At 38.3% G+C, this 26,738-nt stretch overlaps 1 protein-coding gene and 1 long non-coding RNA gene across 3 annotated transcripts; one reads left to right on the top strand and one right to left on the bottom strand.

The window, feature by feature from the left end:
* On the bottom strand, window positions 1-26,738 carry LOC130543323 (uncharacterized). 2 transcript variants are annotated; one of them, XR_008958593.1, is made up of 4 exons: window positions 26,569-26,738; window positions 9,409-9,610; window positions 7,814-7,880; window positions 1-875 (listed from the first exon to the last, which is right to left on the bottom strand). It is a non-coding gene; the product is annotated as an uncharacterized LOC130543323 (long non-coding RNA). The 2 variants fall into 2 exon arrangements; XR_008958592.1 differs by lacking the exon at window positions 1-875 and having other exon boundaries at window positions 3,428-7,880.
* On the top strand, window positions 523-9,832 carry GIMD1 (GIMAP family P-loop NTPase domain containing 1). Its single transcript, XM_026499136.2, has 2 exons — window positions 523-915; window positions 9,572-9,832. The coding sequence occupies exons 1-2, from the start codon at window positions 523-525 to the stop codon at window positions 9,830-9,832; spliced, it is 654 nt and encodes a 217-aa protein (XP_026354921.2).

Raw genomic sequence — 26,738 nt, 5'->3', positions numbered from 1 at the left:
CAGGGCTGGGGAGGTGGGTAAGTAAGGGATGTTATTTAAAATGCCAGAAAGATCCATTTTTTCCACTCTTCTGTTCCTACTTCTCCTCCAAGAGTGATTGATTTTCAAATACTGCTGCTAGTCTCGTTATGAACTCAGAACCTCAGCACCCATTGCTAAACTGACTCACCTGCCACATTGATGGGTTAACATATTCCTCCTAAACATGGTTTACATTATATTCATGTAATTTGGGTTTTTTCCCCTGATTTTCCTGCAATTATTGTTTCCTTCTCTCTTCCTTGTCTGTATTTGACTTCTCTTTCCTCTCCCACTGCAAACTACCAATATTATTTCAATCTTCCCACTGTCACTGGAGTGTCTCCACTTTAGTGCAGCACTCCTCCACGCTTTAGTCACTATGAATGAGGGGCAAGTAAGCCAAAAGTAGGACCAGGAGTGCTCCAGGCCAAGTAAGAAGCCTTATACTAGGTGAATGTAGAAGCCTAACTGCTTATGCTGAGCCTCTGTTTACCCACAGACATGACAGACTCCAGCAAGATGATCATCAATTTGGCCCTCTTTGGCATGACTCAGAGTGGAAAAAGTTCTGCTGGGAACATTCTTCTGGGGAGCACTGACTTCCACAGCAGCTTTTCTCCAAGTTCTGTAACCAAAGACTGTTGTCTGGGCCGCAGTTGTCACCTCTGTGGCTTCATGCGTCGAGGTGGCCAAGAGATAACCCTGCAGATCCAAGTGTTGGACACTCCAGGTTATCCACACAGCAGGTTGAAACAGGAGCATGTGAAACAGGAGGTCAAGGAGGCCCTGGCACATCACTTCGGGCAGGAGGGTCTCCATCTTGCGCTGCTGGTCCAGAGAGCAGATGTGCCTCTCTGCGGACAGGAAGCATCTTCCTCAGTCCAGATGATTCAGGTAATACAAAAAAGCAATTACACTAATGCCATTATTTCTATTTGGAGGACATTATCCTATGACAGTCTGCTCAAAAGAGTAGTTTAGAGCAAGTTTAAAACAAGTGTTGGTCATATAGAAATGGTAAAAATTACTTGATTTTTCCTACTAAGAGTCATTTTTACAATTTCCTTTAGAGGAATTCAGTTAGTCATTTTACAGCTAGGTCATAGACAACCCCCTCCCCCCATAAGATGCTAGATTTCAGAGGTTAACTAACCCCTGAATGAGTTTGTAAATGTGTTCTTCAGACTATCTGCTTCAGAATCAACTGGGCTGTTGTTAAAAATGCGTATTCATCCAAGTCCTACTGAAACAGAATTTCAAGAGGAGAACCTGCATACCTGCATTTGCATAAATTTTCCAATATATTTTTTTTAAATGGCAAAGTTTAAGAACTACTAAAACTTGCATCCATTTAACATCAAGGGACAATCTCTTATACTTCACCAACAAATGGGTGTTCATTCACTGATTCAGTCACTGAAAACTGTATCAGGTACTTACACAGAGCTTAATGATTGGTGAACAATATGAGCCCTGCCCTCAAAAAACTTATAGTCTAGAAGACACAAATAGATAAACAAGTACAAGACAATGCATTAAGTGCCAAAGTAGCATAATGTATGGCCCAGGGAAAGCAGGCTTCACTGCGACTTACATCACAGTGAGCTATGCTTTATTTATAGGAAACAAATCAGGAATTTCAGATGCTCTGAGCGCCTCATCATCTGTAGGGTCAGCAACTGATCCACTGTAGCCAAGCAAAGACCACAAAAACCACAGGGGCCTCAGTGTGAACATGAATAACATATGCCACCTTTGCCTAGTGGTCCATCCATGTTTATTTGTTCATGTATTAGAAGTTGCTAAGTTGGAAGCTTGTTCAGCCAGTCTAGGTATGGACTGGGGAATAGAGAGGGCTTCTGAGTATGGCTATAACTAGGAGATGGAAGGAGTAATACTTGCATATGTTACATACAATATATGAACCAAGTCCATCTATAACCAAGAATTCCCGGAAACTGCTCACTGAGCTGCTCCATTCTACTCAGTCTCTTGATTCTCTAGTCTGGGGCCACCCAAATTTAACTGCTGGACTTAACTAATATTACTCAGTAGCTTCATTAAGTCACGGAGATAAGAGAACTCATCACTACTAGAAGCTCCACAGGTAAACTACAGGGAGAATAGAGAGCAGACATTTTTCATTCAAGAATTTGTATAAATGCTACTCTTCTTTTGGTTCAATCCCTGATCACGTCGATACAGGATCTGTTACAGTTAGAAGGATGGTATACTTATATTCAAAGAAATATTTTTTCCCTTTAACTAGTAAAGGCATAAGATTGTTCTAAATGACAGACATATTTTTTTTTTCAGTAACTGTGCATGTTTCTAAAAATGAGGGGGGAAAAAAGCCATATGTGGAATCACAATAAACTAGCGGAAAAAATTAGGGTGACAAGAGTATAAAAAATATCCCTCATCATCCAACTCCTGAAAAATCAAGGACATGCTGTGCAAAAGTAGAGAAGATGATTGCAATTAAGAAACAATGTGGAATCTAAGAAAGCCCACAAACCTCCCCCAAACTATTAAAGCCTGCATTTCAAACAATATTTCTGGTAGAAATCAAGTGGGGGAAAACCTGTTGCCATTCCATCAGTGTAATTTTTTTAAATAAGTTTGGAAGTTCATTTAAAGCTGCTATTAAATAAACATTTAGTTGAAGGTACACACGGATATAACTCAGTAAATTCAAATAAATGCACAAATATTTCTCACAAAATAACTTCTCTCCATATGTCTCCAAATTTTTCTCTATGCTGGTCCTATGCTTAGCCAAAAAGGGTATTTTAAAAGACAAACATTTTTAGGGGCACCTGGGTGGCTCAGTCAGTTAAGCTTCTGCCTTTGGCTCAGGTCATGATCCCGGGGTCCTGGGATTGAGCCCCATATCAAGCCCTGCATCTAGTGCCGCATTGAGCCCTGCATCAAGCCCCACATCGGGCTCCCTGCTCATCAGGGAGTCTGCTTCTCCCTCTCCCTCTGCCTGCTACATGCCCTGCGTGTGCTCTCTCTCTCTGCGCCAAACTAATAAATAAAAAATCTTAAAAAAAAGACATTTTAAAAATGGATTTTTCTCCAGTTTTAGGATACAGAACTCTATTGTAATCCCCTAATTTTTTTTATGCAAGTGAATTTGATTCATACATGTCTCTGATCTTTTTAAAAGGTACCTGGCATACAGCCACCTTCTCTTACCACTGCCTTCTTAATTCAGTGTCCAGTTCATGACTTAAAGGCAGAGAGGAGATGGGCTAGAGTAATATTCAGATCCAGATTTTTTTTTTCTAAAATAAATATCTTTTCCCTCCCAGGAAAACTCAGCAGCCAAGATTTAGTAAGCTTCAGAGGGGCCCATGACCCCTGGGAGGCACTGCAGTCCTGTTCTGGGCTTCCATCATAATTTTTGGTTGAAGATCGCCTATGCACAAGCTGGCTGTTTATGACCTTCTTCCTGAAGGTGCTTCAGTTACTGGTGGCAGCCATCTGGATGTGCTCACAGATTGCGAGCAGCTGCAGAATGTCTGAATATTCAATAGGACCAACAGCTGTTAGGAAGAGCAAGGAGTTGTTAAGGTCCTCTGGTTTCAGACACACCCTGGTTTCTTTTTCTTGCTGGCTTATGCAACATGGGGAATGGAATATCTGCCTTCTCCCTTTTCCTTTCCTCCTTTCTGGGGGCACTCATGCCTGCCCTGGAAGGAGCCCACAGGCCAATACCAGAGAAGTGACCTCTTCTTTCCTGTACCTCCTTGTGGTCTCTTTAAATCTCTCTTTAATTTGTGCTCTAGTATTTTTTAGAGAGGTCATAGGCTGCCAGCTATGACAAGTGAGACATTTCCCCAAATGATCCCTTTTTCTTTATTTATGTTAGGCCTTCATAATTTATAGCAAAATGGTGGAGATGTCAGTGAGTCATCTCCCCAGAATTGGGAAATAAAGGCAATGATTCATCTAAATATTATCTGAATATCATTTGAATGTTATTTAAAAATCCACGAATAATGAATAAGAGAAGACAGAATAAAGTCACCTTAAGAAAAGTGCTAGCAAGCAGCCAAACTACACTAGGAATTGAATCCAGGAATTGACTGAAGTCCAAATTCTTTCCACTATCATGGTATCAGTATTATTACTGTACATAATCAGGCTTCAAGCAGATATTTTTTATTTAGAATGAACAACTGAAATGTTGATGTTATAGGTGGGGGTGTACACAAAAGGCTCAGAAAGGCCAATGCAAGGCCTGAAAATACTTAACAAAGATAATAGGCTTAGTTGTTGGACAGAATTTAGTTGAAATATAAGCCTTCTTACAATTCTAGGTATGTGACTATAAATGTTACTAAGAGTTTCTTGGCTTCTGTTCCTCACTTATAAAATGAGGATAATTTTACCTATGTTAAAGAGATTTAAGGATTATGTTTAATGAATGTAATGTGCTGGCATTGTGCCTGACTTATAGTAGATGCACAGAAAATTACTATCATTGTTAACATTTTTATTGTTATTGTCACTACGCAGATTGTGATGAGTACCTATTCAAATGAATTACTAGCTACGAGCAATCTATTACAGAGGTTAAGAGCATGTGTTCCAGAGTAAGTTATACTTGTGTTCAAGCTCCTACTTAGTTACTTATTTGCTTTGTGACCTTGAGCAAGTAGCCTCTCTAAATTTGAATCTCTTCATTGGTAAATTGGGAAAAATAATAGCGTCTACTTGACTGGGTTATTTTCAGGACTAATTTCGTATTAACATAACAGTAAATTAACTCAGGCACTAGCACAAGACGAGTGCACACTAAATGTCAGCTATGGCCATTATAATTTTATTGTCAGTATTTGTCTTATGCCAAAATTAGGACATGTTATTTGTAACCTTCTTCGGGATTATCTTGATAAGCTTCAGAAGAAAATCAGAGTGAAATCAAATTTACACAGCCTTGATGTAATAAGAACTTCCCTATTAATTTAGAAAAAAAATCTGGGAAGAAAGTTCACTGGCTTAGTAAAGGTTAAAGTAAGAAGCTCCAAATTAGTAGGAAGGACATGGTCCGGGGAGGTAGGGGACCTCTGTTATAGGCCCAGGCCTGCCAACAGTCAGCTGTGCGGCTTTGGCCATTTAATGTCACATGTCACAATAGCCCCTTCTGTAAAATAAGGCAATTTGCATAGAAGATCTCAAAGCCTGAATATTCACTGAATCTGATCTAACAAGGTCTTATCATTCGGCTCTTGGAGAAGGAAATGTGGTGCTTTAAGTGGGATGAGAGTAAGGGAATAGTATGAAATACAAAGAATGGTCCTTATTGTCCTCCTGTTCCATGATAATTTTTTTCTCAGTTGATGTAATAGTTGGCTTTTTAAAATATTCCCCCTAAAAAGTCCAGATGCTATGATTTCATCAACCACAAAAAAATGGGGCAGGGCTGGTGAGGTCCTGGGAAAATGAACATAATTCCTGGAAAACAAAGTTTATATCCTAACTAGTTATCCCAAAAGACTAGAAGGACTCATACCCATTAGCACTCTGAAACAACAATTCATGATTGATTGTAAATTTCCATCTAGCTTAGTACTATATTTAAATTATTAACACCAGATAACTTACACTAACTTATCTTACTCTTGGATTTTTATGTGAGGTATCAATCAACTGTGATTATTCTTTCTCTGGGTCCATAGAGAACATGTTTGGCCACTAACATGATGACTATACACCAAGCGACACTACTTTCAAATAGTCAACTATTTTCTGGCCAAAAATCAATCTAAAGATTATAAGCTAAATCAACCATTCTCTTCTATTTTTGGCAGTAATTCAAAAGTGCAATTTCTCTCACAGTTTAGGACATGAGCATCCTTTCATAAATAATTATCAACATGTAAAAACTTCTCAGTGGCTGAACACATGGACTTGTAAGTGGTGTCGAGCTTACAAACCTATTTTCCTTAGGTAGTTTAACTCATTTTTCCTGACTGTTATTATAGTTTAAAGTATAGGAAATGTCTGGTGGAGACAAAAAGGGAATGTGTTAACGTTACAACCCAGAAAACTAGGAACTAAAGACATACTGTGAAAGTTACAGCATTGAATGCAATAAGTAGTAACCTAGCAAGAGAAGAATTCTGTATTAGGATATATAACTCCGGAAGGGATCACTTGGGCCAAACAATTTATTTAGCATGAATTTTTATTATGGTGATGTTTTAAAAACATTTAATGACAAATGTGGTTCATGCATCAACCAAAATCCAAGGGGTAGACCTGGGGGGGTAGCACTCAAGAGGTCAAATGTAGTGTCTATTTATTAACTTATAACACACATTTCAATATTATGGCAATCAAAATAAACATATCAATAATGTACTGGGTGAATATCAGAACTAGCTCTAAATTTGAGAAACTTTCAGAGACAAGAATGTTCAAGAGTCAGCAGTTTCACATCATAGAAGTAAAGTCCTAATACTGTACGATCCCCAATAAGGCTCAATCACTCTCTTTACTTGGTATGTCTTCACTGGCCCATAACTCTCTTGTTGATTCCTAGGCTCAAGGCATCATCACATGCTAAAACTTCTCCTGATTCTTCCCTTATCCTCACTTTCCACCCCCACCCCAAACCAGGCCAAATGTCTGCCTCTATAGCACTAATATATTTTCTATCACAACACCTGCAATAATAACAAATGGAAAGTATTTTCTTTCCTGTCTGTCCCTCTCCCTCAGTTCTAAGTTAGTACGAAAGAATCTCCACTAGATACAAGCAGAAAAGTGTCCCTGGAACAAAGTAACCCTCAATAAATATTTGCAGAAGGAATAAATCACGTGGAATTCTTTTTAAAATTCAAATTCCCAGGTTCCATCCCTGAAGATTCTGATGCATTTGTAGCAAGCATTTCAAATGGTTCTGATGTACATAACCCACGGATCTTTTTATTCCCAGAATCTAGATCTATTTAGCACTTCATTACTTTTTCAGCTATTTGTATTAATTTGCTGGGCCTGCCATAACAAGGTTCACTACCTGGGTAGCTTTTAAGCAACAGAAATGTATTATCTCTCAGTTCTGGAGGCTAGGAATCTGAAAGGAACATTAGCAGGGTTAGTTCCTTCTGTGGGCTGTAAGTGAAGAATCTATCCAAGGGTTCTGTCCTTGGCTTATGGATGACTGTCTTTATGTTTGCATGGCATTTTCCCCTGTATTCATATCTTTGCCCATATTTCTCTGTTTTATAAGGGCACCAATCGTATTGCATTAGTGGCCTTAACTTGACTAATTACATTGGCAACAACCCTATTGCCAAATCAAGTTATATTCTGAGGTACTAGAGGTTAGGATTTCAACATATGAGTTTCGAGGGGGGTACACAATTCAAACCATAACACCAGTTTATTTTGTGACTCTCTGATCTCTCACAAGAAATATGTTACAACATACCGAATATGACAAATTTTGCTATGTCACAATTAGCTAAAATGTGATGTTACATAACACACATACTTAGACTTACAAAGAGCTATCTTCTTTAAAAGTTGGGTTAATTTAAATTTTGCTAAGTTGTGTTTTGAGGGCACATAAGAATATACCAATTAAAGTACCTTTTTAAAAATTCTTTTGTAAGGTTTGAATCTGTTAAAAATAATTATTCATTTAATGTACTGATCTTGAAACTTCAATTCAGATTTTCTTCAGGCAGGGCACTTTTTGGAGAACCAGAAATATGCAATTATTCTATGGCACAGACAAACTTTAGACAGATATGAGGAAAAATTTGGGACTTACTCATTGAGAGAGTCTTTCTGAACGCAAAGAAGAAAGTACAGACTACGTGCAAGTCCATGAGAATGAACTATAGAACAAAAGAGAAATTTTACAGGAAGATAAATTTTGTGTCCCTCAACTTCAAAACTGAAGACTCAAAACAAATAAATAAAACCCTAAACCTTCTGTTTGAGATGACAGTGAGGGTCCAAATTCCAAATTAATCCAACCAATTTCTATTGAGAGTTTACAACATGCTAGTGGCTTTGGTTGATATAGAAAGACATAGACTCTGCCTTCCAAAAGCTCATGGTCAAGTTACAGAGATAAATGTGTAAATACATAGCTCTGATAAATGACAAACTGTATTAGGAATTGTAATTGGTAACCATGGTCTCAAGATGTTTAAGTTTAAATACATTGTCCCACAGTTGCCATAGTTTCATATTATTTACATGTCTTGATTCTTCCCTCCTTTCTTCCTTCATCTCTCTCCCTTTAATTTTCAGTTTTTCAATCTTATAAAAATCAATCCTACATTTGTTATATACATTGAAAATAGTTTCCCAAACTTTCAATTTTTTAAGATTTTTTAAGCCAGAGTGTGTACTGATACTATTTCCCACAAAGCATTACATTGAATTTCAAAATGTATAAAGCATGTAAAGTGCCCAGCATAATATCTAGCACTAAATATTAGTTGATTTCCCTTTTTTCTTTCTTCTGATTACTAGAGGTCCTGGATATTTCTTGTTATATTTATTCCTAAGTATTTAATATTTTTCTGAAGACTCAAAAATAAATAATACCTTAAACATTCTATTTGAGATGATGGTGAGGGTCTAAATTTCAAATTGCTATTATTAACTGGTAGCACCTTTGAAAATATTTTGGTAATGAGAATATTGGAATGAAGGGAATGGCATTTTACTTTCACAATGCCATGATTTCATATAACTTTGGAAATATTAAAAATGTTAAATGGTTATTTCTAGACACCTTTCACATTGTGTGAACAATTTGCCATATGCTGTTACTCCCATTTTATATCAGCTTATTTTCACTAATCAAACAAGAATTTATTCCATAACCAACTTCCTCATGTTACTAAACAAAGGAATAACAGTCTTCTCGATGTTTTCAACCACATTAGAGGAAGTCATCTGATAAGCCAGGCTTGATTCTAGGCATGTGAAGTGAAGAGGATGTGAATCACAGTAATATTTTGTAGTTGTTCCAAATCACTAAATGTAATTTGATCTTAGCTTTTCTATTACATGTCATCTGATTAATCAATAGATTGTAACCAGATTATATAATTATAAATCCTCAGAAGATACTTTTAGTTATGATAATAACACAACATTCCTACAAAAAAAGATATGACAATTCCCTTGGTTGAAGTCCTTTGACTTAAAGGAACTGTGGTTCTAACAGCTTCAGGTTGGCCGTAAATACAAATTATTGCTGATGTTGTAAATGAAATTGTATCATATGCAACATTAATAATATACGGTTCTGAAGTTGTGTATACATAAATTATAAGAGCAAAATAAAATGGAGAAATAAAGGCCCCCCTTTTTTCAAAATCCACCCATCTCTCTCAATTTACTTACATTATTTGACTCCGTCTTCACTTCCCATTACATATACCAGCTCTTAGTAACATAATGACATCCAGATCTGTTGACTGTCTATGTTGGACCATAATAACTCCTTTGCTTGGGTTTGAGGAAAATAGGCCAAGGCAAATAGAAATTAACTTCTTCTTTCTTTCAGGAACTTCTGGGACATGCTTGGAAGAATTACACTGCCATTCTTTTCACCCATGCAGAGAAAATAGAAGAGGCTGGGTTCAGTGAAGATAAATACTTGCATGAGGCCTCTGATACACTGCTGACCCTCCTAAATTCTATTCAGCACAGATATATTTTCCAGTATAAAAAAGGAAACTCACTTAATGAACAAAGAATAAAAATCTTAGAAAGAATCATGGAATTTATAAAAGAAAATTGCTACCAAGTTCTTACCTTTAAATAAAATTTAGATAAAAGGAAAAGAAAATTGGGTTTTAGAGTCAGAAACCTTGTTTCAAAATGCCTCTGTTAGAGCGGATGAAGACTGTCAGAATTCCCATAGGCTGCTGTTGAGAGTGTACACTGGTATAACCACTTTAGGACAACTCTTTGGCAGTTAAGAATATAAAGTAATCAAGACTCCTAATGCAAATCCTATGACACAGCATTGTCCTCCTAAGTATACATTCAGCAGAAATGTGTACATTTGTGCACTAAAAGACATGTGTGTACAAGAATGCTCATAGCAGTACTATCCATAATAGCTAAATAGCTATTGGAAATTATCCAAATATCCATTAACAGTAAAATGGATAAGCAAATTGAGGTATATCCACACAACGGAGTACTATACAGTAATGAGAATGAGCAAACTACAACTGCATGTAACAGTATCAATGAACTGCCCAAACAGAAAGTTGAAAGAAGCCAGACATGAAATAGTACATATTATATGATCCCATTCGTATAAAGTTCAAAAACAGTCAAAACTGATGTAATATAAACTACTCTGATGTTAGAAGTGTTGGAAATCAGGAGAGGTCACTCTTGGGGAGAGAATAATGAGCATGCACTGGGCAGTTTTGAGACTTCGGTAATGTTTCATTTTTTGACCTGGAGGCTGGTTTCAGAGTGTTTACTTTGTGAAAATTCAACAACGAACACTTCTGATTCATAAACTGTTTAGTATCTGTTATATTTAAATAAAAGTTAAAATGAAAAAGTATTACCTACATTTTAAAACCTAGCTCCACTACTTACTTGGTACTAGACAAGGAAAATTACTTAACCCTGTGAAATCCTCATTTGGAGCATCTACTTGATAGTTACTGTAATGATTAAACAACTTGGCTCACCGTAGACGCTCAATAAATGTTACCTTTCCTTTCCACCTTCTTTTTTTTTTTTTTTAAGATTATATTTATTTATTCGACAGAGATAGAGACAGCCAGCGAGAGAGGGAACACAAGCAGGGGAGTGGGAGAGGAAGAAGCAGGCTCACAGTGGAGGAGCCTGATGTGGGGCTCGATCCCACAACGCCGGGATCACGCCCTGAGCCGAAGGCAGACGCTTAACCGCTGTGCCACCCAGGCGCCCCTCCTTTCCACCTTCTTATGACCTGTGGTTCCTATTTAGGGTTGGAGATGTAAGTAAAAATTCAGAGCCAAGCCCTGCGGCAAAAACAAGGGTAACAATTGTAATAACCAAAAATGAATAAACCCTTGGAAGAAGAGGCTTCTCTATCTTACAAGATTAGTCACTTTGGCTTAGTAGAGAACTCCAGGATGGTCTCAAAGGCAGCAGTGAGGACTGAAGGAAAATAATTCTAGTCAATCATAACAGCCAAGACTACCACCAAATGAAAACTAGATCACCTTCATGTTTAACATTTGTATATGAGCTTTATAATTTATAACATTCTTTCACTTAGTTCCTAATTTACAAACAGCTTGGTTTCATATTTTTTAAGTGTGCAATACACTGTATTTCCTATTAGAAATAGGATTATAGCTGGTGATTATTCTCCCAGGAAAGCCCTCAAAAGCCTACTTAATGCTTAATTTTACCTGAACTCTAGAACAAATGTTATTAGCAAGCCTAGAACCAAAATTTATAAAATGCTTCTACGTGAAAGCGTCATTCAAATTCCAACTTGAAACAATGTCTCTCTTTATTTCTCTGCAGGGCCCCTTCTACCATGGGTCCAGGATTGTAAAGTGGGAGCTTCAACAATGGAGCTGATTTAACTAAATAGGAATTGACACTTCCCTAGGGGCTGGCCACTTGGTGACAGAAAAAGAGACTTTTTGTTGCTTATTTATTTGAGAGAGAGAGCACAGGTTGGGGGGAGAAGCAGAGGCAGAGGCAGGGAGAGAAGCAGGCTCTCCCTGCTTAGCATGGAGCCTGATGTGGGGCTCGATCCCAGGACCCTGAGATCATGACCCGAGCCAAAGGCAGACGCTTAACTCACTGAGCCATCCAAGCACCCCCAGAAAAAGAGATTTGACACTGAGAAGCTGAAACTGGAGTGGTTAAAGAGAGGGGAAAATTCATGTTTTAAGTCCTTCATATCCTTCATTCATCTGATATCTGCTAACTCTTCTAGAACATAAATACTAGTTGCAGGAAAGATATGTTCTGTTGTACAGGACATTAAGGGTTCAAGATCTTTGAGATTGGCCTGGTGTTAATAATTAATAGAGGGAAGGTGCCTACAGTTTCAAAGAAGAAGATTTCTGTGATGTTCTTCCTTGAATTTTTTATTTTTAGATTTGCATATATATGTATATATATATACAAAACTCCCTGAATGTGATCATATAACATATTTGACTTTTTTTAGTAGTCTTATATTTAGCTTTTTTGGTTCGCCACTACCGCTCTCCTCCTTCCATCTCTCCTTCTCCTCATGCACATCAGCCGATCAGAGGTAGCTCATGTCAACAAAGAGCATGATATGCACCGCTCCTATTTTCTGCATGTCCAAGTAATCACACACAGAGTACACATATACATATAAGCATATGGAGGACTTTTGTCTTTTTATTTTTATTTATTTATTTAAACTTATTTTTGAGGTGGGGAGCGGAAGGGCAGAGAGAGAGAATCTTAAGCAGGCTCCATGCTTGGTGCAGAGCCTGATCTTATGACCTTGAGATCATGACCTGAGCTGAAATCAAGAGTTGGATGCTTAACCAACTAAGCCACCCAGGTATCCTGACTTTTGTGTGTGTGTGTGTGTGTGTTTTAAACATTTTCATATTATACTCTCTATAGCATCTTATTTTCCACTTAATACCACCTCATAAAAATTCCTCCAACTCTAAAATGTAACTTAAATTCACCCCTTTTAACACTTCAGTGTATTTGTAACAATCTGTGCAACTACTTTTGTATTGATGTGCACTCCAGTTTTCTGTCACCCGAAGTCATGCTCCAACAACTATTCCTGTATACTTATTTTTATATAATACTGACTTTTTCCCTGTAAGTTATATTCCCAACAGTGGAGTTTCTGGGTTGAAGTGTATATACAATTTAATTTCAATATATCTTACCCAATTTCTTTTCATATTGTAAGAAATTTTATTTTCACCGTTTGAGTACTCTTTCCCTTATATTCTTGTCATCAATCAGTGTTATCATCTTAAATACCTACTGCTAACACCCATTTGATAAATGTAAAACCATCTTACCTTACTTTGTGTTTCCCAGGCAACTATTGGAGTATCTCTATAAGGATGCTGCTCATTTAGATGTACTCTTCTATTAATTGCTCTTTCACATTCTTTGTCCTTTTTATCAATTTTCTATTGGACTACTTCTTACAATGATTCTTTGCTTGACCAACACTTTAATCAGGCTTAAACTTCTCCTAGCCCCACCTGTGCTCTTCATTATAAAATCGAGTCTCAGCAAGAACTCTAGTAAGTCAGTTTAACCAGAACCCTCCACTCTCAATACCTGATCAGGTTCCTAATTCTCCACCAACTTCCAAGTGACCCCTGGATCCCCACCCTGCTCCTTGGCTGTAAATTCCCACTTGCCTATGCTACATTGGGAGTTGAGCCCAATCTCTCTCCCAACTCTAAAATCCCATTGCAGTAGTCCTTATACCTATCTTGATGTTCCTGAATAAAATCTGCCTTACCACCTTTAACAAGTGTCATTGATTATTTTTTTAACAATCCCTACTTGGCAAAATAGAAGAGCTCTATGTATACTATAGATATTAGTCTTCCATCTATCTTTTATGTCACTCCCCCCCCCCAAATTCTATTATTTATCCCTTAACTTTTTTTATGAGAACTACTGGAGAAAGATAACAGATGGATAGGTAGGTAGAGAGAGAGAGAGAGAGAGAGAGCACGAGATCTCCTATATCTATTTGGATCTAGCCTGGATTCTTATTTCTTTCCATTATCTATTTTGTATTACTGTCAATACCAGAACGATTTAATCAAACTAGCTGTATGTTATTCCTTGACATCTAGAACAAGTTTCTCGTTTCTCTTATTTCAGAACATTTTTCTGGATACTCTCAGGCATTCATTTATGTATTTTTCAGTTTTTTTTTCTAATTAAAAATATTTTTGTGGTGTGTTTATGAAAAATGATATTTTGTGATATTAAATTCTCCCATGCAAGCATATAGGATGTTTCTCCATCTTCCTTTAATTATTTTGTATTGCTGTATTTCTTGCATTTATCTTTTCCTTTACCAAATCAGCTTTGCTAATCCTTGATAATTTTAAAGTCCTATTCTAACTGATATGCATTAAGGATTATTTCCTTGTTCTTGAATTCAGAATCAAGTGCTATTGTGTGATAACAAGGTAACAACTATTTCCCTAGCCAAGAACTTTCCACAGAGCATCATGCCCTCACCTACTAAAATAGACATTTAGAACACTTTCATTTCCTCCCTATCCTTTTATCCTTCCTATGTTCTCCTTAGGGAAGAGGGCTTTGGAATGCTTTTCTTTTCCCCCTATTACCAGATTTTGCTAAGACATTTAATTCAAGACTTCCCTGACAGATTGCCCCTTCTGTTCAAAAGTCCTTTCTTACCAATTACATTGACCATTCCTAGTAGTTTATCATTACCTCCTTTAATTTAATATACAAATATTAGAAGGTTCATTCCTTACCACTGTTTTCATCTTCCCTCATCTTTCTAGTTAGTGTGTTATATATACTCCTAATACTCTTAATTCTAGCAGTATCCAAGAGGCATTAAATTCTAGACATGTTCCTCAGTGTACCACTATGCAGCAGCAATCCTAACACCTCAAAATAATCAGCATAGTGTATGTAGAGAACTAATTTGTTAGCTGTTAGTGGGGTAGTTGAATCACAAGAATGGCAAGACAGTGAAATGAACATCTCGTTGCTGTGCTGTACTCTACCAGAAGTTGGGTTATTTGCTTTTTCTTTTGGATGACCATACATGTGTAACCACTGAATAAATTCACAATAACTGGAGATAACATAGCTTGCGACAAAAGAACCATGTAACCAAAACTAGCTCTAGGTAAAAGAAATGATGTCCAGAAAGTTCATCTTTGGTATCCTACCACCTATCCCATTAGTCTATAATTTGCGATCTTTCCTTATGTCCCTTCAGAGGCCCAATCTACACACTATTCTCACCAGGAAAACAAAAACCTCTATTGAACTTTGTATTGAAAGTGTTTTGAACATTTCGGATGACTGGATGTTTTTGTGCAGCTGAGGTTAGAGTCTCATTAGCACATACCATCTTGGGGCACTGGTGATTCAGCCCTAATGTTTTTGTGCAGCTGAGGTTAGAGTTTCATTAGCACATACCATCTTGGGGCACTGGTGATTCAGCCCTAATCTCACTAGCTCTGACCTTTACTAGGTTTATTCTCCTAAATATATTACCTCAATTAGCAATTTCGGACCTTCTTTTTTTTAGTTATGTTTATCTATACTGCGCCATGTTTTCCATGAAGAATTTGCTTAGATTTTCTGTTCTACTGATTTTCAGGCATATTATAATTCTTTACAAAAGGCTAATGTTTTTAAGTGGCACTGCTAGTTCCCAAATTCTAAAACTTTATTTAAAAAGTTAGTGTCTTCACAAGCACCTGAAGTTTTTTTTCAAAGCATGTGCTGTTTTAAGAGAAAATGTTACCCTTTTATATGAAAACTAAGGTTACAGAAAAAAGTTATTTCTACCAACATCATTCTCTTTTGCTCAACCTATTGAAAGTGACTTTAAGTTTGCATTTTTCTTAAACTTTTTCAAAGAGAAATCAAATATTGGTGTTGATTTTGGATAACTCCCACACTATTCTTCCAAATTCCCCAGGTATAAGAAGCTGAATGGGTTTTAAATTAACAAGTATCAGCCAAATATGCAATCTTAGAGCTGAAAAGTTAAGTGGATGCATATATATTGAGAGCATTTCTCTACTGGGATGTATAATATTCTAATGAGGCAATTTACAAAAACAAAAGTAAAACTTTGTTAGAGCAGCCTTCACATGTAGGCTCATCACAAAATGTCATTGTAGAACTGAGCAGACATTAATAATTCCTATTTGAACAATATTATGTATTATGTAGCAATGGGAAAGGCAAGAAGAGTAGCTATATCTCCTTCATTAAAAAGGATTATTCTTTTTTCTTGCAATTACTGAGCCCAGGCTTGTTTCTGCTGCTGTTGCTAAGGACAATAGCTTGCCAGACAGGAAATGATGTTGATGAAGACATAAAATAACACTTACACACATATTTTATTCAAAAATCCAGAGAACTGGGAATAGTGTGTTAGGTGGGGGGTTAGGAGTAAGGAAGGGAAAGGAAAAAAAATAAACAAGGGAATACATAAGGGTGAAAAAATATAATATAAAATAATTAATTCACACTCTGAAATTCCAGATGGCTCACTTTCAAACCAGCAATTATTTCATTGTTCTGGGTCCTGTTTCCAAAATTTTTTTGGAGTTATACCCCTATGAATTATCTCTGCCAAGACTTATCCAAAGGAAAAACCATAACTATAAAAAGTACAGTAAGCAAGAACGTGTAAGTCACTAACTCTTTTCTATTCCAACAAGTTGGTATCTGAAGATCTGGTTTTGTATAGAGGCATATTAGCCATCAGCAGCTATGCTTCTTTTCATTATTACTGCAAATTTTGGGGTTATCATCCACATAGTACTGCAAATGAAGCCTAACTATAAAGTTGCTCCTGGATTAAAAAATTCATATTGTCTGTCTGTCTGTCTATTTGGAACTTAGTAACTTCTCTCATAGGTTAGCTTTTGGGAGGGACTGTCAGATCAGTGCCCTCAACAGTGTACTACTCAACGATTGAAGGCACATGGCTCTTTGAAAAGGCAACTGCTGCCAGCAGAAGCCGCCTGGTTTTGTAAAGAGCTTCTGCCCAAGAACTTCTACAACAATAAGAAAAAGCTGATAAATTATCTTTGTAACCAACCACTCCAAAGGAGTGTTTAATGATCTCACCTCTTCCTTTAGAATCTCTTAAATATTCCACTAATGAATGGAGTCATCCTACTCTTCTTACATGAACTACTAGAGTTTAGGGACTTTATCACTATCTTTCCCTAAAGTTTAAACAGGAAGTTGTTTCTCACCCAAATAAAGAAACCACGTGACATTTAACTGACATGGAAGAAAGTGTATTGTAATGGAGAAGAGCACAGCATTACTAAGAGCTGGAAGAACTAGGTTTCAGCTGGTTATACCTTAGCACAGGTGTTAACTTTTCTGTTGGTTCTTTGGGATAAAATGAAATGGCTGGTCTACTTCTATGGAGGTAATAGGTAAGATGTGTAAAGTACTTTGTTAGCTATAGAGCACTAAACATTTTAATAATAATCCTATAATAAAATCCATGAGAGCAGAGAGGTATAATTAATATATCCCCCCCTAACTTTTTTTGGAGAAGGGCATGGTATATTCCTTAATTGAAATTTTGGACAGTAAAGCTTTCTCCACAGGAGAGCAATTTGTAGTATTATTGTTAGTTGAGTTAAATTAATTTCCCTCCCTAGTTTTTATTTGGTATCTTGGTGATAAAGTTTTAGTCTCCACCCTGTTGAAATCGCACTTAGAACCAAAACTTCTGTCACAATTTATGTAGCTAAAAGTACATAGTTAATACTGAGTACTTCTGTTACATTTTTAAAGGTACAACACATCATTTTCCTGGAAAGCTGAGGTATACTCATGTGCCTTTAATGCTCCTGTTAAACACAAGAGTGAAGTGCTTCCCCACTGACCAAGAACTTGAAAATAGAACTGCTTCTATTTATATTAAACTAAAACACAACAGTTGAGAAATACTGTCTTACTAAGTGTAAGAAAATTACAAAACTAAGGGTGCCTGGGTAGCTCAGTCAGTTAAGCATCCGCCTTCGGCTCAGGTTGTGATTCCAGGGTCCTGGGATCAAGCCCCACATCTGGCTCCACGCTCAGTGGGAAGTCTGCTTCTCCCTCTGCCCCTCTCCCTGCTCATGCTCTTTCCCTCTCTCTCTGAAATAAATAAATAAAATCTTAAAAAAAAAAGAAAGTTGCAAATCTATTTAAAGCTATCATTAATACTAGGAAGAGTTAAGATGGCGGAGGAGTAGGGGACCCCTTTTTCAGCCGGTCCCCTGAGTCGAGTTGGATAGGTACCAGATCAGCCCGAACATCCACAGAATCAGCCTAAGACGCAGGAAAATACATCTGGATCTCTACAAATGAACATCTCCAGTGCTGAGTATTGAGGTACAAAGCGGGGAGCCGGGAAACCTCGCACAGATATCGGAAGAAAAACGGAAGAGGGAGGGAGCCGCTGCGTTCGGGAAGCGGTAGCAACCTGCACGGAGGAGCCGGCAGACTCCCGGACCGTCACCCGCGAGAGAGCAGACTGAGACGGTGAGCCAGGGAGCACGCGCCACCAGGCTAAAACGGAGCTCCGGAGCAAACACTGGAACCAGATTGAGATCGGGAGCGAACGGGGGCGGCTGGCGAATGGTGGTGTTAGAAACACAAAGGACAGGGACGCGCCGGCCCTGGAAGTGAGGGCTGGGATGCCGGGTATGGGGCGCACATCCCGGGACGCTCCAGGGTTGAGTAGCACCAACAGAAACAGAGTTAAAGTGGCCAGAACATCAGTGGAGAATGGTCCACAATCCCTCTGTGTTTTTTTTTTTTTTTTTAAAGATTTTATTTATTTATTCGACAGACAGAGACAGCCAGCGAGAGAGGGAACACAAGCAGGGGGAGTGGGAGAGGAAGAAGCAGGCGCATAGCGGAAGAGCCTGATGTGGGACTCGATCCCGTAACGCAGGGATCACGCCCTGAGCCGAAGGCAGACGATTAACCGCTGTGCCACCCAGGCGCCCCATCCCTCTGTTTTGAGACAGAGGCTGAGATTCGGCCACTGCTGCTCTCTCAGAAGAGGCACAGCAAGCCGCCAGAGAACAAAAGCCTGGAAATACCGGCTCACAGTGTGCCCATCCGCATCCCCCCTCGCAGGGGACACAGAGACTCTACCCAAACAGGGTTGCCTGAGTATCAGCGCGGCAAGCCCCTTCCCCAGAAGGCAGGCTGAAAACTCAAGAAGCCCACATCCCTAAGATCCCTATAAAACAAGGCACATGGCCTGGGTCCCGGTCAATAATCTGGGCTCTGGACAACCCCGCAAACTCTCCTCATCAGGATGATGAGGAGAAAACCCCCCCCCCCCCCAGCAAAGAAAGGGCAATGAGTCTGTGGCCTCTGCACAGAACTAAGGGATATGGATATAACCAAATTATCAGAAATGGAATTCAGAGTAACAATGGTCAAGATGATGTGTAGACTTGAAAAAAGTATTAACGAAAATGTTAATGAGAATATAGAATCTCTAAGAGCGGAAATGAGAGTGAATCTGGCAGAAATTAAAAATTCTATGAGCCAAATGCGGTCAAAACTAGAGGCTCTGACGGCCAGGGTGAATGAGGCAGAAGAACGTATCAGCGAATTGGAGGATGGGTTAGTAGAAGAGAAAGCTAAAATAGAATCTGGACTCAAAAAAATCCACGCTCAGGAACGTAGGTTACGGGAGATTACTGACTCAATGAAACGTTCCAATGTCAGAATCATCAGTATCCCCAAGGAGGTGGAGAAAAACCGAGATCTAGAAGAGATATTTGAACAAATTGTTGCTGAAAACTTCCCTAATTTAGCAAGAGAAACAAACATTCGTGTCCAAAAGGCAGAGAGGACCCCTCCCAAGCTCAACCACGACAAACATACACCACGTCACGGCATAGTGCAGTTCGCAAATATTAGATCCAAGGATACAGTATTGAAAGTGGCCAGGGCAAAGAAATTTCTCACGTACCAAGGCAAAGGTATTAGAATTACGTCAGACCTGTCTACACAGAACTGGAAAGAGAGAAAGCGTTGGGGGGCCATTTTTAAAGCTCCTTCAGAGAAAAACATGCAGCCAAGGATCCTTTATCCAGCAAGGCTGTCATTCAGAATTGATGGAGAAACAAAGACCTTCCAGAATCACCAGTCATTGACCAATTTCATAACCACGAAACCAGCCCTACGGGAGATATTAAGGGGGGGTTCTATGAAAGTAAAAAGGCCCCAAGACTGATACAGAACAGAAAGTCACAATCTATAGAAACAAAGACTTTACTGGCAACATGGCATCATTAAAATCATCTCTCTCAATAATCAGTCTCAATGTAAATGGCCTAAATGCTCCCATAAAGTGCCACAGGGTTGCAGATTGGATAAAAAGACATGACTCATCCATTTGCTGTCTACAAGAGACTCATTTTGAACCTAAAGATACATTCAGACTGAAAGTAAAGGGATGGAATACCATCTTTCATGCCAATGGACCTCAAAAGAAAGCTGGCGTAGCAATTCTCATATCAGACAGATTGGATTTTAAACTAAAGACTAGAGTTAGAGACACAGAAGGGCACTATATTATTCTTAAAGGATGTATCCAACAAGTGGATATGACAATTATAAATAAATATGCCCCCAACAGGGTAGCAGCAAGATACACAAGCCAACTCTTAACCACAACAAAGAGACATATAGATAAAAATACACTGATAATAGGGGACGTCAACACTCCACTATCAGCAATAGACAGATCACCTAAGCAAGAAATCAGCAAAGAAACAAGAGCTTTGAATGCCATACTCGACGAGTTGGACCTCATAGATATATATAGAACACTAGACCCCAGAACCAAAGAATACTCATTCTATTCTAATGCCCATGGAACATTCTCAAGAATAGACCATGTTCTGGGTCACAAAACAGGTCTCAACCGATACCAAAAGACTGAAATTATTCCCTGCATATTCTCAGACCACAACGCTCTGAGATTGGAAATCGACCACAAGGAAACATTTGGAAGAAACTCAAACACTTGGAGACTAAGAACCATCCTGCTCAGGAATGACTCGTTAAACCAGGAAATCAAAAATCAATTTAAACAATTTATGGAGACAAACGAGAATGAAAACACAACGGTCCAAAACCTATGGGATACTGCAAAGGCAGTCCTAAGGGGGAAATGAATAGCCATCAAAGCCTCACGCAAAAGAATAGAAAAATCTAAAATGCAGTTTTTATATTCTCACCTCAAGAAGCTGGAACGGCAACAGAGGGACAGGCCTAATCCACGCACGAGGAAGCAGTTGACCAAGATTAGAGCAGAAATCAATGAGTTAGAAACCAGGAGTACAGTAGAGCAGATCAACAGAACTAGAAGCTAGTTCTTTGAGAGAATCAATAAAATTGACAGACCTCTGGCAAGACTTATCCAAAAGAATAGAGAAAGGACCCAAATTGATAAAATTATGAATGAAAAAGGAGAGGTCACAACCAACACCGATGAAATTGAAGGGATTATTAGAAATTTTTATCAACAGCTTTATGCCAATAAATTAAGCAATCTCGAAGAGATGGAGGCCTTCCTGGAAACCTATAAACTACCAAGACTGAAACAGGAAGAAATTGATTTTTTTTTTTTTAAAGATTTTATTTATTTATTCGACAGAGATAGAGACAGCCAGCGAGAGAGGGAACACAAGCAGGGGGAGTGGGAGAGGAAGAAGCAGGCTCAGAGCGGAGGAGCCTGATGTGGGGCTCGATCCCAGAACGCCGGGATCACGCCCTGAGCCGAAGGCAGATGCTTAACCGCTGTGCCACCCAGGCGCCCCAGAAATCGATTTTTTTAAACAGGCCAATTAATTATGAAGAGATTGAAACAGTGATAAACAACCTTCCAAAAAACAAAACTCCAGGCCCGGATGGTTTTCCTGGGGAATTCTACCAAACATTCAAAGAAATAATACCTATTCTCCTAAAGCTATTTCAAAAAATAGAAACAGAAGGAAAGCTACCAAACTCATTCTATGAGGCCAATATTACCTTGATCCCCAAACCAGGCAAAGACCCCATCAATAAGGAGAATTACAGACCGATTTCCCTAATGAATATGGATGCCAAAATCCTCAACAAGATCCTGGCTAATAGAATCCAACACTACATTAAAAGGATTATCCATCATGACCAAGTGGGAATCATCCCTGTGATGCAAGGGTGGTTGAACATTCGCAAATCAATCAGTGTCATAGATTTTATTCAAAAGGAAAAATTCAAAAATCATATGATTCTCTCAATAGATGCAGAAAAAGCATTTGACAAAATACAGCATCCTTTCCTGATTAAAACCCTTCAGAGTGAAGGGATAGAGGGTACATTCCTCAATCTCATAAAAACCATCTATGAAAAGCCTACAGCAAATATTCTCAATGGGGAAAAGCTGGAAGCCTTTCCCTTAAGATCAGGAACACGACAAGGATGCCCACTCTCACCACTATTATTCAGCATAGTACTAGAAGTCCTTGCAACAGCAATCAGACAACAAAAAGGGATAGAAGATATCGAAATCGGCGGAGAAGAAGTCAAAATGTCTCTCTTCGCAGATGACATGATACTCTATATGGAAAACCCAAAAGAGTCCACTCCCAAATTATTAGAAGTTATAGAGCAATTCAGTAATGTGGTGGGATACAAAATCAATGCTCAGAAATCAGTTGCATTTCTATACACAAATAATGAGACTGAAGAAAGAGTAATTAGGGAATCCATCCCATTTACAACAGCACCAAAAATCATACGTTACCTTGGAATCAACTTAACCAGAGACGTAAAGGATCTCTATTCTAGAAACTATCTCTATTCTAGAAACTATAAATCACTCTTGAAAGACATTGAGGCAGACACAAAAAGATGGAAAAATATTCCATGCTCATGGATAGGAAGAATTAACATAGTTAAAATGTCCATGCTACCCAGAGCAATCTACACTTTCAATGCTATCCCGATCAAAATACCAATGACATTTTTCAAAGAAAAAATGCCCCGAATAGCCAAGGAAGTGTTGAAAAGGAAAAACAAAGCTGGGGGCATCACAATGCCGGATTTTGAGCTGTACTACAAAGCTGTGATCACAAAGACAGCATGGTACTGGCACAAAAACAGACACATAGACCAATGGAACAGAATAGAGAACCCAGAAATGGACCCTCGGCTCTTTGGGCAACTAAGCTTTGATAAAGCAGGAAAAAACATCTGGTGGAAAAAAGACAGTCTCTTCAATAAATGGTGCTGGGAAAGTTGGACAGCTACATACAAAAGAATGAAACTTGACTACTCTCTCACACCATACACAAAGAGAAACTCCAAATGGATGAAAGACCTCGATGTGAGACAGGAATCCATCAAAATCCTAGAGGAGAACATAGGCAGCAACCTCTACGACGTCGGCCAAAGCAACCTTTTTCATGACACATCTCCAAAGGCAAGAGAAACAAAAGATAAAATGAACTTGTGGGACTTCATCAAGATAAAAAGCTTCTGCACAGCCAAGGAAACAGTAAAAAAAAACTAAGAGGCAGCCCACGGAATGGGAAAATTTATTTGCTAACGATGCTACAGATAAAAGACTGGTATCCAAGATCTACAAAGAACTTCTCAAACTCAATACACGAGAAACAAATAAACAAATCATAAAATGGGCAGAAGATATGAACAGACACTTTTCCAATGATGACATACAAATGGCTAACAGACACATGAAAAAATGTTCAAAATCATTAGCCATCAGGGAAATTCAAATCAAAACCTAACACTAAGATACCACCTTACGCCAGTTAGAATGGCAACAATTGACAAGGCAAGAAACAACAATTGCTGGAGAGGATGTGGAGAAAGGGGATCCCTCCTACATTGTTGGTGGGAATGCAAGTTGGTACAGCCACTCTGGAAAACAGTGTGGAGGTCCCTTAAAAAGTTAAAAATTGAGCTACCCTATGACCCAGCCATTGTACTACTGGGTATTTACCCCAAAGATACAGACTAGTGAAGAGAAGGGCCATATGCACCCCAATGTTCATAGCAGCATTGTCCACAATAGCTAAATCATGGAAGGAGCCGAGATGCCCTTCAACTGATGACTGGATTAAGAAGATGTGGTCCATATATACAATGGAATATTACTCAGCCATCAGAAAGAACGATCTCTCAACATTTGCTGCAACATGGACGGCACTGGAGGAGATAATGCTAAGTGAAATAAGTCAAGCAGAGAAAGACAATTATCGTATGATTTCTCTCATCTATGGAACATAAGAACTAGGAAGATCGGTAGGGGAAGAAAGGGATAAAGAAAGGGGGGTAATCAGAAGGGGGAATGAAGCATGAGAGACGATGGACTCTGAGAAACAAACTGAGGGCTTCAGAGGGGAGGTGGGTGGGGGAATGGGATAGACTGGTGATGGGTAGTAAGGAGGGCACGTATTGTATGGTGCACTGGGTGTTATACGCAACTAATGAATCATCGAACTTTACACCAGAAACCAGGGATGTACTGTATGGTGACTAACATAATAAAAAAAACATTAAAACAAAAAAAAAAAAAGAAAAAAGAAAATAAAGGAAAAGAAACGTCAAAAAATAAAAAAACTATCATTAATACTAAACTAGTCAAAGGGCATCAATGAACAGGGATGGTTACTATCTAAATATCTAAACAAGAAATTTCAGTGGGAGCTCATGGGTAAGAGGGAAAATTTCAGTAATGCAGTAAGGAACATCTCCAGCAAGGGAAGATATACTACATCTGGTACAGATGGACAATCAGGTCGATTGAAAAACAAGGGCACAGTCTCCTGGGTCTTCGTATACACTATGTAATGTTCTGAACAAGAATTCAACTTCTAAGGATATCTCAAGAAGACTGGTTTCTGGAAAAGGAGCATCCCTAGAATAAACTGGTATCAAAATAATATATATTACATTCTAGGAGTTGTTTTACGTACTCTGTGGGTACTAACTCCCACAGTCTTCATAACTCTGAGATAAATACTTTATTATACTCATCTTAAATGAGGGGAGTAAAATATATAAAGGCTGAGCAGTTGCCCAAGCTGAACACATTTAAGTTGTAGAGCCAGGAATCAAAACTAGGTAATTTGGCTTCAAAACTAATACTAAGCTCTATGGATATGTTAGCATCTCTGAAAGTCATCTACAAACGCAGGTTTTTGAAACTGCAAAGCCAAGGGCCAGGACTGGGACCTGGTTAAAGTCACTAATGTTGCTCTATGGGGCCCTATCCACACCCTTTATTTGCTGACATGCTATTAAACTACCATGAGTTACTTGGAGTATTTTGTAAATAGTGTAAATAGGAATTTACATACTTTTAAAAAGAACACTAAAATATCTGTTTGGTGGGCACTTAATGTTCTTGTATCCATACAGTACTTAATGTTCTTGGTAAAAGCAAGGCAGGGGAGGGGCGCCTGGGTGGCACAGCGGTTAAGCGCCTGCCTTCGGCTCAGGGCGTGATCCTGGCGTTGTGGGATCGAGCCCCACATCAGGCTCTTCTGCTATGAGCCTGCTTCTTCCTCTCCCATTCCCCCTGCTTGTGTTCCCTCTCTCGCTGGCTGTCTCTATCTCTGTCGAATAAATAAAATAAAATCTTTAAAAAAAAAAAAAAAAAAAGCAAGGCAGGGGAAAAAAATTCCAATTTTATATTAAAATCAACATGTACTCATCTCAAAAGAATAATACACATGCAATTTCTAAATGTAAGAAAAGTTAGTACTCCCAACATTCACTGCAAGATAGTACGTTAACCTTGCATAAGAAAGTATCTTGGGAGAGGGTCTACCTTTTTTTTCCTGGTTTATTTCACAAAACATAAATAGAAGTCAAGAGGCACCATCTGTTTAGGCTGTGACCTAACACCACTTCTACTGCTGAAATCCTTAAAGGGCTGAATACCAAAGCCAAAAGGTTTATGTCCAGTTCATGAACAATGCCATTTTTGTTGTTAATTCCATAAGAGCTCTCTCATCCCAGCAATACAAATCAAATAATTATTTTTCTATAAAAACGATGACTAATAATGGGGCTGCATTGATAACTTGATTGAGTAATGCTTTATATAACTTTAAAAACTGGGAATCGGGCGCCTGGGTGGTTCAGTCAGTTAGGTGTCTGCCTTCGGCTCAGGTCATGATCCCAGGGTCCTGGGATGGAGTCCCTCTTTGAGCTCCCTGCTCAGCTGAGAGTCTGCTTCTCCCTCTGCCCCCTCTCCCCCGGCTCATGATCTCTCTCTAACAAACAAACAAAAACTTTAAAAAAATAAAATAAAAATTGGGAATAAATATTTCAACTATCTCAGTAGTTGAAATATTCTTTAATTTATATTAGATTCTTTAATTTATATTAATTTATATTCTTTAATTTATATTAATTTATGTATTATAAAAGAAATTTAATATAATTGGGAAAATTGGAAAATACAGAATCACAAGACTTTGTCATAGTCTTATTTCCAAAAGAATAATATATCCTGAGTACAAAATAACTTCCGACATTCACTTGTGTTTAGTTGTTAACAGTTGTTATTGATGCTCTGTTAATATTTAGTTTTTCAGAAAGAACATAAAACTGGACTACCAGAACTCCATGGACTTCAACAAACGAAATTTAACTATACCTTTTAGAATCTGGCATGCAGGGTTTTACAATTTTTTTGTTTTGCTTCTCCATTAGAGGCTATAAACAGCTAGAATATTGTGTAATTTTTCTTTTAAACAATATCTACACTCCTACCTCCACAGATGTATTTCTTTTCGGTAGCCCAAATCATCAGTCATCATCTCAAGGTTGGTGAACTTGAAAGCTCCTAATTCCTAAGTTAATTTTCATTGTTCCTACAATATCTGTTAAGATGAGTGAAAAATAGGCATTTGACACCTTAATATATATGTATGTTAACTTTG

This window comes from Ursus arctos, unplaced genomic scaffold (genome assembly GCF_023065955.2).
Source record: "Ursus arctos isolate Adak ecotype North America unplaced genomic scaffold, UrsArc2.0 scaffold_11, whole genome shotgun sequence".
NCBI classification, from domain to species: domain Eukaryota; kingdom Metazoa; phylum Chordata; class Mammalia; order Carnivora; family Ursidae; genus Ursus; species Ursus arctos.
Note: the sequence above shows the minus strand (reverse complement) of the source record. Positions and strands in the feature narration are given on the sequence as shown.